This window comes from Capra hircus, chromosome 7, assembly GCF_001704415.2.
Source record: "Capra hircus breed San Clemente chromosome 7, ASM170441v1, whole genome shotgun sequence".
Taxonomy (NCBI): domain Eukaryota; kingdom Metazoa; phylum Chordata; class Mammalia; order Artiodactyla; family Bovidae; genus Capra; species Capra hircus.
The window spans coordinates 79227404-79242186 of record NC_030814.1 but is presented as its reverse complement, the minus strand read 5'-3'; the positions used below and the strand labels follow the sequence as shown (position 1 = coordinate 79242186).

General features: G+C 39.5%; 1 protein-coding gene across 2 annotated transcripts in view; it reads right to left on the bottom strand.

Moving 5' to 3' along the window:
- The window catches only part of SNCAIP (synuclein alpha interacting protein), a 168878-nt gene that overhangs the window by 41322 nt on the left and 112773 nt on the right, over positions 1-14783 (bottom strand). For both annotated transcript variants that reach the window (XM_018050676.1, XM_018050675.1), the window contains exons 4-6: positions 11583-12442; positions 9800-9979; positions 4043-4156 (exon numbers count right to left, since the gene is read on the bottom strand). In XM_018050676.1, coding sequence (XP_017906165.1) covers positions 4043-4156; positions 9800-9979; positions 11583-12442 — 1154 coding nt within the window. The remainder of the gene's footprint in view (positions 1-4042; positions 4157-9799; positions 9980-11582; positions 12443-14783) is intronic.

Here is a 14783-nt window from a genome sequence, read left to right as displayed (position 1 = left end):
AAAACAAGGGACACATACAGACTGAAAGTGAAGGGCTGGAAAAAGATATACCACGCAAATAGAGACCAAAAGAAAGCAGGAGTGGCAATACTCATTTCCGATAAAATAGACTTTGAAACAAAGGCTGTGAAAAGAGACAAAGAAGGCCACTACATAATGATCAAAGGATCAATCCAAGAAGAAGTTATAACAATTATAAATATATATGCACCCAATATAGGAGCACCACAATATGTAAGACAAATGCTAACAAGTATGAAAGGGGAAATCAACAATAACACAATAATAATGGGAGACTTTAATACCCCATTCACACCTATGGACAGATCAACTAAACAGAAAATCAACAAAGAAACACAAACTTTAAATGATACATTAGACCAGTTAGACCTAATTGATATCTATAGGACATTTCACCCCAAAACAATTAATTTCACCTTTTTTTCAAGTGCTCATGGAACCTTCTCCAGGATAGATCACATCCTGGGCCATAAATCTAAACTTGATAAATTCAAAAAAATTGAAATCATTCCAAGCAGCTTTTCTGACCATAATGCATTAAGATTGGATCTCAATTACAGGAGAAAAACTATTAAAAATTCCAACATATGGAGGTTGAACAACACACTTCTGAATAACCAACAAATCACAGAAGAAATCAAAAAAGAAGTCAATATATGCATAGAAACTAATGAAAATGAAAACACAACAACCCAAAACCTGTGGGACACTATAAAAGCAGTGCTAAGAGGAAAGTTCATAGCAATACAGGCACACCTCAAGAAACAAGAAAAAAGCCAAATAAATGACCTAACTCTACACCTAAAGCAACTAGAAAAGGAAGAACTGGAGAACCCCAGAGTTAGTAGAAGGAAAGAAATCTTAAAAATTAGGGTAGAAATAAATGAAAAAGAAACAAAAGAGACCATAGCAAAAATCAACAAAGCCAAAAGCTGGTTCTTTGAAAGGATAAATAAAATTGACAAACCATTAGCCAGACTCATCAAGAAGCAAAGAGAGAAAAATCAAATCAATAAAATTAGAAATGAAAATGGAGAGATCACAACAGACAACACAGAAATACAAAGGATCATAAGAGACTACTATCAGCAGTTATATGCCAATAAAATGGACAACGTGGAAGAAATGGACAAATTCTTAGAAAAGTACAATTTTCCCAAACTGAACCAGGAAGAAATAGAAAATCTTAACAGACCCATCACAAGCATGGAAATTGAAAATGTAATCAGAAATCTTCCAGCAAACAAAGGCCCAGGTCCAGATGGCTTCACAGCTGAATGCTACCAAAAATTTCGAGAAGAGCTAACACCTATCCTCCTCAAACTCTTCCAGAAAATTGCAGAGGAAGGTAAACTTCCAAACTCATTCTATGAGGCCATCATCACCCTAATACCAAAACCTGACAAAGATACTACAAAAAAAGAAAACTACAGGCCAATATCACTGATGAACATAGATGCAAAAATCCTCAACAAAATTCTAGCAATCAGAATCCAACAACACATTAAAAAGATCATAAAGACCATGACCAAGTGGGCTTTATCCCAGGGATGCAAGGATTCTTCAATATCCGCAAATCAATCAATGTAATTCACCACATTAACAAATTGAAAAATAAAAACCATATGATTATCTCAATAGATGCAGAGAAGGCCTTTGACAAAATTCAACATCCATTTATGATAAAAACTCTCCAGAAAGCAGGAACAGAAGGAACATACCTCAACATAATAAAAGCTATCTATGACAAACCCACAGCAAACATTATCCTCAATGGTGAAAAATTGAAAGCATTTCCCCTAAAGTCAGGAACAAGACAAGGGTGCCCACTTTCACCGCTACTATTCAACATAGTTTTGGAAGTTTTGGCCACAGCAATCAGAGCAGAAAAAGAAATAAAAGGAATCCAAATTGGAAAAGAAGAAGTAAAACTTTCACTGTTTGCAGATGACATGATCCTCTACATAGAAAACCCTAAAGACTCCACCAGAAAATTACTAGAGCTAATCAATGAATATAGTAAAGTTGCAGGATATAAAATCAACACACAGAAATCCCTTGCATTCCTATACGCTAATAATGAGAAAGTAGAAAAAGAAATTAAGGAAACAATTCCATTCACCATTGCAATGAAAAGAATAAAATACTTAGGAATATATCTACCTAAAGAAACTAAAGACCTATACATAGAAAACTATAAAACACTGGTGAAAGAAATCAAAGAGGACACTAATAGATGGAGAAATATACCATGTTCATGGATCAGAAGAATTAATATAGTGAAAATGAGTATACTACCCTAAGCAATTTACAAATTCAATGCAATCCCTATTAAGCTACCAGCCATATTTTTCACAGAACTAGAACAAATAATTTCAAGATTTGTATGGAAATACAAAAAACCTAGAATAGCCAAAGCAATCTTGAGAAAGAAGAATGGAACTGGAGGAATCAACTTGCCTGACTTCAGGCTCTACTACAAAGCCACAGTCATCAAGACAGTATGGTACTGGCACAAAGACAGACATATAGATCAAAGGAACAAAATAGAAAGCCCAGAGATAAATCCACACACCTATGGACACCTTATCTTTGACAAAGGAGGCAAGAATATACAATGGAATAAAGACAATCTCTTTAACAAGTGGTGCTGGGAAAACTGGTCAACCACTTGTAAAAGAATGAAACTAGATCACTTTCTAACACCGCACACAAAAATAAACTCAAAATGGATTAAAGATCTAAATGTAAGACCAGAAACTATAAAACTCCTAGAGGAGAATATAGGCAAAACACTCTCCAACATAAATCACAGCAGGATCCTCTATGATCCACCTCCCAGAATTCTGGAAATAAAAGCAAAAATAAACAAATGGGATCTAATTAAAATTAAAAGCGTCTGCACAACAAAGGAAAATATAAGCAAAGTGAAAAGACAGTCTTCTGAATGGGAGAAAATAATAGCAAATGAAGCAACTGACAAACAGCTAATCTCAAAAATATACAAGCAACTTCTGCAGCTCAATTCCAGAAAAATAAACGACCCAATCAAAAAATGGGCCAAAGAACTAAATAGACATTTCTCCAAAGAAGACATACGGATGGCTAACAAACACATGAAAAGATGCTCAACATCACTCATTATCAGAGAAATGCAAATCAAAACCACAATGAGGTACCACTTCACACCAGTCAGAATGGCTGCGATCCAAAAATCTGCAAGCAATAAATGCTGGAGAGGGTGTGGAGAAAAGGGAACCCTCCTACACTGTTGGTGGGAATGCAAACTAGTACAGCCACTGTGGAGAACAGTGTGGAGATTCCTTAAAAAATTGCAAACAGAACTGCCTTATGACCCAGCAATCCCACTGCTGGGCATACACACCGAGGAAACCAGAATTGAAAGAGACACATGTACCCCAATGTTCATCGCAGCACTGTTTATAATAGCCAGGACATGGAAACAACCTAGATGTCCATCAGCAGATGAATGGATAAGAAAGCTGTGGTACATATACACAATGGAGTACTACTCAGCTGTTAAAAAGAATACATTTGAATCAGTTCTGATGAGATGGATGAAACTGGAGCCGATTATACAGAGTGAAGTAAGCCAGAAAGAAAAACACCAATACAGTATACTAACACATATATATGGAATTTAGAAAGATGGCAATGACGACCCTGTATGCAAGACAGCAAAAAAGACACAGATGTGTATAATGGACTTTTGGACTCAGAGGGAGAGGGAGAGGGTGGGATGATTTGGGAGAATGGCATTCTAACATGTATACTATCATGTAAGAATCAAATCGCCAGTCTATGTCTGATGCAGGATACAGCATGCTTGGGGCTGGTGCACGGTGATGACCCAGAGAGATGTTATGGGGAGGGAGGTGGGAGGGGGGTTCATGTTTGGGAACGCATGTACACCCGTGGTGGATTCAAGTCAATGTATGGCAAAACCAATACAGTATTGTAAATTAAAATAAAGTTAAAAAAAAATTTTTTTTCTTCATACCTGACCAAAACAACCTGCGTAATGAATAAGGCTTGGAAAATCCTTAGAACAACTCAATTCAGCAATGGCTTCTGTTTCACTCACCATCCAGCGTACACACTCCAACTGACCATTCTAGATTAAAAAGAAAAAAAAAAGTTGAAGGTAATTCAAGTTTAAAAGTTACCTCACAGGTGGCATTTTTATCAAGAAAAAAAAATCACATGAATTTTAGCTTTTATTTCTGGCTTAACTCATTTACAATAAATGTATACCATACCTGTGATCAGTAATTTTTACTCTAAATCAACTGCATAGTTTTTACTTAAATATGTTCTCATAGTTTCATCAGTTATTTTAAAATCAATTTATTAGAGTATAATTTGCTAACTATAAAATGTACTCTTTTAAAAGTACAATTTGAATTTTTGGCAAGTATATTCTCTGGTAACTACAACTCCAATCAAGACATAGAACATCTTCACCCCTGCCCCCTCATCTCTAGGTCTCCTTTGTTCTCATACTGCTCACCTTTGCCCACATGACCACTCTGATTCCCATCACAGCAGAAGAGAATATGCACTCTTTAACATCTGGTTTCTTTCTACCTGGGGTTCCCTTGTAGCTCAGTCAGTAAAGAATCTGTCTGCAGTGCAGGAGACCCGGGTTCGATCCCTGGGTTGGGAAGATCCCCTGGCGAAGGAAATGGCAACCCACTCCAGTATCCTTGCCTGGAAAATCTCATGGACAGAGGAGCCTGGTGGGCTGCATAATGCTTCTACCTACATAAGCTACTGCTTGGAGATAGCTTTTTTCTTTTTATTGCTGAGAAGTATTCCACTGTATGAATATACTACAGTTTGTTTATCCATTAACTCTTAGAACTGGCTTTTTCTCTTGGTAAGTTAGAATGTGAGGAGTCCAAAATAAAGAAAAGGGAAATAATCCCAATTCTACTTTCACTGAAGGAGTCTTCTCTTCCTTGATGTTCATAGTCCTTTTCTCCTGTGCTCAAACCCACACTGAGCAAACCAGGAAGACAGCTAAGACCAAGACTTCGGACTGGATTTAAATCCTTAATCCACCACTTAGTTACAAGACCTTGAATAAGCTTCTTCATCTCTCTGATACTCAACTTTCTCATCTATGAAATAGCAGGGGTTAGTAGCAGCTACATTATGGAGTTACCATAAAGATTAAATGAGGCAAAGCATGTCAGCTTCCTAAGCACACAATACCTGTTATCTTATACTATATTAAAATGCTATCTTAGATCCTCATAATAACTCCGGAAGACAAATGAGACATTCAGCTGCTTTCCTGGCTTACACTGTGTGGGATCTTAGCCCAGGAGAAAAGAACTACAGTGAGTGTGAAGTCAGGGAAGCCTTTACTGAAAATAAGACAGGGGAAGTAATCTGCTCATTCTTCACTTACTCTGGAATTTCAAGTAGTCAATTTGTAGCTAATCTCATGTAGAACAGTCATCTAGCATGATTAGTACCTGCTGAATAGCCCCACTCAGCTCTATCTCCTCCCGTTTCTTCCCTCCTTGCTGCCAAGGAGGCTGATCTCTATGGGTTGATTCCCTTGGCCCCTGGCTTTTGACTGGGTTTGGCTGATGGAAAGCAGTAGCAGGAAACCAGGAAAAGAGTGTGTGTTTAAGGTTCCCTTTGTTCCCAACTCCCCCTTAATGGAGATGCCACTGGTCTGCTGAGTCCTACCAACCAGTCAAAGGTCAAAAGTCAGCAGTTCTACTCAATCCTCTCTATCTCAAGTCCTTCCCCTGCCCTTTTAGGCTCTGGGGTGGTAAATGTGCTCTGGTTGTTACTGACCCCAATATATTGCACTTTCCTTCACATGCTCCCTACACCTACACCCCATCCATTCACCCTCCTTTTGCATATAAATCATCCATTATGGCCTCTCCTTAAATTACACAATTTGAGCATGCAGTTTCTTAGGAGAACTTAAAAAACAAAACAACCCAGGATACAATGTGCTTCATTCCCTCTGAATGAAGAAAGGAAAAGGAACCATGCTGAGCATCTATGAGCAAGACAATCTACATCAATGTGTATTAACACAGAATGCAGAAATATGAGACAATAGTCCTGATTTTAGTAATAGCAGGTAGAGTCTCTTCTCTCTCTTTGGTTAGTCTAACTAAAGGTTTACAAATTTTTAAGCAGCTTTTTATGAGACCAAATTTAGTTTTGCTGGTTTTCTCTATTGCTTTTCTATTGTCTATTTCATTTATTTTTGCTTGAAAAGTTTTACATTTCCTTCTTCCCGCTTGCTTTGAATTTAGTATTTTTCTAGTTTTGTGAGGTAGATTAGGCTATTAATTTGAGATCTTCCTCCTTCTCCTTCTTTTTTAAACACAGGCATTTACCAAAACATATATTTCCCTTTAAGTAAGCAGGGTTTGTTGCATTTTCATTGATCTCCAAACAGCTTACAATTTTCCTTGTAATTTCTCTTTTGATATAATGATTATTTTGGACTATGTTAATTCTATATACTTGTGTATATCTTAAATGTCCTTCTGTTATTAATACCTAATTGCATTTCATTGTAGTTAAAGACAAACACTTTGCATGATTTTAATTACTTTAAATTTACTGAGATCTGTTTTATGACCCAACATATGGTCTATAAGAGAGAATATCTCATGTGCACTTGAAAAAAATGCATGTTTCTGCTGATAGTGGGTAGAATGTTCTGTTTGATGTGTTAGGCTTAGTTCATCAAAGAAGAAACATTTAAACAAATAAAAAGTTGCCAGAGAGGCAAAAGGAAATACTATATCATTACCATAAGTTTGAAAGCCGCATCGCTTGTCATTAATAGAACTACCAACAAAACAAAAATCTTATTAAGTTCTAGTTGGAAATTTTTACTTGCTAACATCTCTGAGCTTTGGGTCACTCATTGTATGTTAAAAAGGAGAATCAGTAGGTTACATATTTTCTCACCAGACCAGCATTTTGTCTTTAGGCTTATTCAGAAATTAAAAGAGAATTAAGGTTATTTTGTTTAGATTCTAAATTTTTGTGCTGCCTCCATGTTAGAAAACAGATTGTAAAGAAAGTTTCAAAAAGGTGAAAACAATCATTTTGTTTAACTGTTCCCAAAGGGCACTTAATAATACCTTGAACTCCCACGGTATCTAACGTTGGGTCCCCCAGAAAGCACTCAATAAATTTTGCATGGAGCTGGCAAGAATTTATGATGTTCCATTTAAGGAGTTTAAGTGTGGGAGGAGATGTTCTTAAGCTCTGGTATGACTTCAGAGCCCCTTTTCTAATGTAATCTTCTTATTTGATATCCTGTCTCTGACTTGGCTTCCTGTCAGCCAAGTCATATCATCTGAGCAACTTCTGCCCCTTTGTACCAAGTCTGTTTGTCTTTAATGACAGCAGGGCTCTCCAAAATGTGCTTAACGAGGTGAAACACCATCAGTTAGTTACCAGTGTTCAAAACAAGGTCTTAAAATGGAAGAATGATGACTTCTTGGGACTCCCTCAATTTCACCAATGTCCATCACAAGACACTAATGGACTGAGGCAGGACATGTGTCAGGACAGGATTGCCAAAAGGCAAGGCACGTGTTATAAAATATTTGCATTTACTGCTTTTGTAAATTCTAGATTAAATGAAGGAATAAAAGAACACTTCCATTTCTCAGATCATTGTCCAGAAGTAAAGTATGAAAAGCCTGAGACTGCAAAACTATAAGCGCTTTTGAGTCCTCTGGGTTTGATGCATATTCTTCATTAAAGCAAAAAAAAAAAAATTACTAAGTTTGCTTGCAGATTGTATTAGAGAGAACCTATATTGACTGGAGGAGTTTAAGAATAAACAAACACTTAATATGAACAACATAAAGGAGTTTGCCCATGGTTGGCTTAATGACCATTAAATTTCTTAGGTACCTTTCTACTTTGAAGATTCTTACTCCATCAAAACAAGCATTTGGGCACACAAATTAACAAATTTTATACAATTATGTGTGTGTGTGTTAGTTTCTCAGTCGTGTCTGACTCTTTGCAACTCTGTGGACTGTAGCCCACAGGCTCCTGTGTCCATGGGATTTTCCAGGCAAGAATACTGGAGTGGGTTGCCATTTTTTTCTCCAGGGGATCTTCCTGACCCAGGGGTTGAATCCAGGTCTACCACACTGCAGGCAGACTCTTTACTGTCTGAGCCACTAGGGAAGACTTAACTACAATTATGTAGTTAACATATACTCAAAACCCACCACTAGTGAGGAAAACTAATGAACACTGTATTTTATAAATACTAAAATGACAAGGTAGATGTCAGCAATCACTGGCACTGAAAGAATATTTTAGTCATGACTGACAGTCCCACTGATTACCAAACCCAATTCTTGCCTTCCCACAGGATTCTGACATGGGACTAGATCCTGAATTCACCGTCCTGCACTGGTAACTTACCTGCCTTATCCACCAGGCTATCAGTTCCTTAAGAAAAGAGACTATGTCTCATTCACATTTGTTTTGCCAGCATCTTAAAACAATGTCTGGTGGACTCAAAAATACTGTTTAACTTCACTATACTGAATTTTCACTCACATTTGTTTTTTCTTTTTTCTTGATGGCAGTTCAGCTCTTATTTGACATAGCATCATTGACAACTAAGAAAAAATGATATCTATCCACTGGGGTCATGGATTTCTTATATGATCAAAAAACCTAATCACTGAGTAACATTGAACACCGTAGAAAGCAACTTTTTAACAATGTAAAACTTTGCTGAATGATAAATAAATTGAAGATACAAAAATTTAGATTTGCATAAGAGGTATATAAGGGAAGGAAATTGCTTTTCAAATATAACATGTTCCTTAGTGAATTCACAAAGAGACTTTAACCAGCAAGTTCCCCTAGTATATTTCAATATAATTCTATTTGTAAAAATTATGATTATTCAGCTTTTAGAAGCCATAACTATTAAGCAAAGCAAAGTACAAATGCAGAAGCACAAGATGTATTATATTTCCCCAAACTTCACTTCTGGCTTCTTAATAAATGTGACTGAATTCCACATTTATTTGCCAAAGATCTTAAAAGTAATTTTAGTTTAATAGCTAACCTTCTAGTGATGTGTTACATTTTACAGAGGCACTCACTACAGTGCTATAAAAGACAACATTTTCCTGTATCACTGTTTCTAGGTTTTAACTCTATCCCAGTCGGCATTAATTTGCCTAGTTTTTGACAGATAACATATTGTGCTCTGCGAGAGCCAAACTCAAACTCGGCACCGATATTCTAAAGAACTCCTGATACTACAGACACTTCAACTTCAGATGTAATCCATTAGAGGTCCACTTTATTCTCTGAAATCCTCCTGAGTGCTGGGCTAGCATGCCTTACCATACACTTATTCCCCATTCATCTTGCTCATTTATACTCACATTAGGAAAAAAAAAGAAACAGCCTCACATAGATCCAGAGATGGTTAAGAATCCAAACTGCAGTCACCATGAATAACAAAAGTTCTTAAAATGGCAACAGATCATTTTCCTTTCTCTTTATTAGCTGTTTTGATGCTTACCCTAAATTGGAATATAGTCTCAAAATCTCAAAGCAGTTAGTGACTGAGATGGTTAACCTTTTAAAAACAATAGGTTCACTTGCTGTTTGCTTGGAACATCACTCTTCTCTCTTTCCACTCTAACATTTAAGTTTACTAGAAATCTTACAAGGCAGGAACATGTGGAGGGCCCAGCCCCCAACTACCAGTCACCTTGATGGCCAGGCCTGCTGGAGTCAACTTCTCCACATTTCGCTCGTTGAGGCAGTCTTCTCCCATCAAAGAAGTGAGGTGCTGCAGGCACTCTGCGTGTCCCTGCGATGCGGCAATGTGTAAGAGATTGTTTCCACTTTCGTCGTGAATTTTGTCTAGATTGTCGGCAGCTAGGTGTGGCTGTACACATAGTAAGATGAGGAAAACTTAAGTCAATAAAACAGAATGAGAAGCTGTGGGGGTTTTGCTCCGGGCCTTGGGAAGAAGAGATGAACTTCCAGAAGCCCTGGTGACAGTCATGGGGTTGTAATAAGTCAGAATTCCTTGCTATGAAAGACAGGAATGCTCAAGTGACTTACTTTCACGGGAGACAGGCAACACAGATGAGTCAACGAGTCTGTAGAGGCTCCAAGCCAGCTTTCTAACAACCCATGGCAACCAGCAGGTTTCTTGTCTGTCTCCTCCACTCCTGCTATGTGTTCTGAGGGCCAGACTCTGCTTTATTCCCTGCGGTAGGTTTGCTGAATGAATGAACTACCTATCTTAACCATCTGCTTTGCCTTGAGCTTTAGAGAGCTGGCTCTGACAGCAAGCCTCATGATGGGTGCTGTAGTCTGTACTCCCCTGGGTACCTCAAGGCACTTTCACCCCTAAACAAACTCCTGGGCATCTGGAAGCTATACTTGGACTCCGGTTTCTTCACCTCGAGTGAAGTTCATTGCCCTGAGCATGACTCATTGATAAAGACTGTTGGGTAAATTGAGAGTTGTTATCATTTGGGAAACATAAAAACATGGGAAAGATAAAAGAAAGGAATGAACCAGAGAGGAAGAGCCAGGAGAAATGGAAAAGACATTTTCAAGAGACAAAAAAAAAAAAAATTACTTTACTTAGCAAAATTGTTCAATGATATCATCCTATTATAACTCTAAAATTTGTGGTAATAGACCAAGTGCATTACATTTATCTATGCACAGCTTTACCATGAGTAGAATCACATGGCCAAGATGTGATGATTTTCCTTGAATGAGACTTTAATTAACACCACAGTGTCAGCTCAGGCTTACTACTGTTTGATCCATGTCTGGAAGCCAGGAAAGAACAATGTAGGCAGATGGAATGTGATTTCAGTTTAGTTTTCTCTGAGCCTAAGCAGAACAGACTTTTCTTACATCATGTTACTCTGTGTCTAGAGTCTCTGGAAAAGCTTCTTTATGCTCCCTAGACATGCAGACCTGGAACTAAATAAAAACTCCGTGTGGGTCAGAGGGCAATCAAGCTCTAGGGTAAGTCTCTATCTGCAAATACTTTCAAACGTCCTGGTCCAAGTCTTCTGAATAATGATCAGCATAAAACAGAAGACCCTCTGTTCATATATCTGGCAGTTCCCCATCAGCAAGGAACTGACATCCCCACAAATAACTCAGCGAGAGCATTGGGAACCATTTGAAAAGCAAAAGGAAAGACATTAAGATTCATATTTTTTAAAGTGCTGGGCTTTTTTTGGTTTTGCTTTTCCTTCAGAGTACATGTCCTTATTACAGTTGAATTCATGCACAGTTCAAGTGAAATAATACTCCCTCTATAGCCATTTGTTTTTCCTTACATTAACCACCTAACTTTTAATTTTAAAACTCCAAAGTCACATCGCCCAACTAAAGCCGTGAGCAGAGATTAAACAAAAATTGGAACAAAAGCATCATCATTCTGTTACTGGTGAACGGAGTTGATAAAGCTGGAGATCTAGATGGTTAGTGTGTGTACTGAATTAGTTCATACTCACCAGGAGAGATATCTGCCCTTCTCTAACAATGTTCAAGACGCTTTTTACTTTTTTCAGGTGCTCGCTCCTTTCTTCGGGCCCCTGGGAGCTGGTCCAGTTCATGCCACCGATCTGCTCCTCAAGTTTGGGGTCTGTTGCCGAGGACTGCAGATGGAAGGCCCTGAGCTGGCAGTCTGGTGCCATCGCCTTGTCAACTTTCCGACTGTGAGGATCACTGAAGGTCTTGTGTAGGACGTCCTTACCCTGGCTTTCAGGCTCATAAGCAGAGCCACATTTAACGGGAGGAGGAGAACTCTCTGATTCTTCAGGGGAGAGCTTCTGCTGGTCCTGGACAGAGGACGCTTTTCTCAAGTGAGGGCTTTTCACAGGAGAAAGAACACAAAATGGTGTCATGTTAGACGGGGAGCTCTCGGCACTTCCGGTAGGGCAAGCTTTGCCGGAAAGGCCATTGATGCTTGTGCATAAACCCAAAATTCTTTTTTCCGAAGTCGCCTTGGTGAAAGAGGCCAGCTGCTGACTGGATTTGATGTAAGGCACGTCGAGAATCTCATCCATGTCGAGGTCATAATGTTCCAGCTCCCCCAGCAGGGTGCTGGGTTCCGCGCTCTTCCTCTGGGGGCTGCCCTCCACAGCTCTGGGGCCGAGCTCCTCGGGCTGGGGGCCTGGGTCAGGATCGCCCCCTTTCTGGTACTCTGCCTTTTGGTCATCACTTTCATTGTTCTCCAGAGTCTCTGGCTGGTGTTTCAATGGGGACACTCTTTTCACTGGGCGGAACTTACTATACACATCGGCGATTCCTGTGGGCTTCTGCGTGTTTGTAATAAGAGTTGAGACACCACAGTTCCAGCCAGAACTAGACACTGTTTTAAAATAAATTAAGAGAGGAAACTATTAAACTGAAACACTGAAAACAGCATGGCCATGTAGGCAGACATGATCTACTCAAGTTGTGCTCAAAGGAAGTCTGGGTATTAAGGAACAATTTAAGAGAGAATGTAGACCATAAAACAGTTTGTACTTACCCTTGAAAATCAGTGAATGCTAAAAGAAAGTTACCACGCATTGGCTCAGAATTAATTCACATAATAATAATAGTAGAAGCAAACAGCAGAAGAATACAAACCCAGACAGATACTCTGTTTTATTCTCTGAGTGGTTGCACCTCCCTAACAGTATGTTGATACTTGTCACCACTCTGAAAAACAGAATTGGAGGATAGGATCCTTTGCGTTTAATAAACTTCCAAACTAATTAAGGGAGAGAAGGTATGTACCTGCATTTGTGCACACACACATAGGAATACCTTTAGAGCTCATGAAGTCTCAGAGAAAGAAGAGGTAAATGATTTAATATTGGGCAAACTTAAACTGAGAACTATTGAGTGATTCACTAGGTGATCTGTTAGATGGATCAGGGAAAGAACAGGAAGGCATGGAATGGTCAGGACTGGTTGGACTGTGGGAGATAAGGCACAGTGGAGTTCATCCCACCCTAGACTGATTAGCATCCAAGTCAACCACAGCTCATGAGCATTTGACAGTGCTTTCTGGCATATGACCAGCAACATAACACACTGCCACGCCACAAGGGAACATGCTCTTTTAAAGTCATTGCTGCCCTCCGTCATTTGGAAAGCTGGAAATGACAGGAGGAAGTTGCAAAGGGAGGGTGAAGCAGGCAGGCTAGTATTTTTTTCCCCCCTTCTCATTTCTGTGCAAAGTTTAGATAAAGATTGTATAGTCTGTGTTTGAGTGTCTGGTTGGGATGACATGTCAAGTGAAACAGCAACACATCAGAGGTGAAAGATAAGCACCACCTCCTTCCACAGGGAGCCTCATATGACCAGCTGCCCCTGCCTCCCCTCAGAGGCTGACCGAGCAATGGCCTCCTCCCTCGGCCTCGATGATACAGCTTCCTCTCTGGGACAGTCCTCTGACTAGACAGATGACCCTGCACCCTGGTAACTTGCAGGCCACTGATTTATGGACTCTTACTCCTTTCCCACTTAGTTTATATCCTCCACCAAAGGGGTGAGGTTTCAGGATATCCTTCCCACTCAGCATCTCCAATCTCTGTCTCTTCTAGAATGGCAGTGGGTGGGAAGTGTTTCAACCAAAGCACCTGTGTGTGTCTGTTCTTTGCCAGCGAGCACAACCCAAAAATGGGCTTCCCAGGTGGTGTGGTGGTAAAGAATTCCACCTGTCAACAGAGGAGACGCAAGGGATGGGGGTTCGATTCCTGGGTCGAGAAGATTCCCTGGGTGGGAGAAATGGCAACCCAGTCCAGTATTCTTGCCGGAGAATCCCATGGACAGAGGAGCCTGGTGGGCTACAGTCCATGGGGTCTCAAAGAGTTGGACACAACAGAGTGACTGAGTACACACACTCACACACACACACACACAGCACAACCAAAAACTAAAGGAACCTGAGAGGAGTGTATATTCGGGACTGTAACTTCTGCAATAGCCGCTGCTATTACGGACTCTTGGGGTGAAAGTAGCATACAAATAATTTACAGTTCCCCAAATTTAGACCTGGCCATTATTCTTCCTACTACAATGTGTTCTCAAAGGACTCTGGTAAGTTCCGGAGTCAAAACAGAATGTGAGCAAGCATTCTAAGCCTGAATGCTAGATACCTATTGGTGGGTGAGTTTTCCCCCCAAGTGGACCACAACTTTGCTTGTGGTCTCAGAGGGTCTGCACAAAGCAATCCTTCTCTGAGGACTTTCAGGAACCTACGAGAACACTGTCAGCTGTGGAGTGAGGCCAGGATTCTAATAAGAAACAGGTGTGAACTGAGAATACTCCAGAAGGGAAGGGAGGTATCTAGATGCTCTTAAGCTGCTGCTCCTCTGCCTTTAGCTAATTCTGCCTTTAGCTAATTCTGGTTCTTATATGTATACAGTTCTTGACACAGAGCAGACGATTAACAAATGCTAGTATCTGAGTTTGAATCTCACTCTGTACAACACAGTTAATTTCTTTAAAAATGCCCAAAGTGCATCCTTCTGAGGGATTCACAGCTTAATTTCACAGGGAACAAAAGTCCTTTTAATAAACTCAGAGGAGCGATAGTCACCAACGAGAGCTGGATTTTCTAGTTATTCATGAAATGTAAATATGCAAAGGCAAAGACTAATTCCAACTGGTCCATTATAAATTTCAAAGTCTTTCTATCCTTTATATGTCCTTTTGCC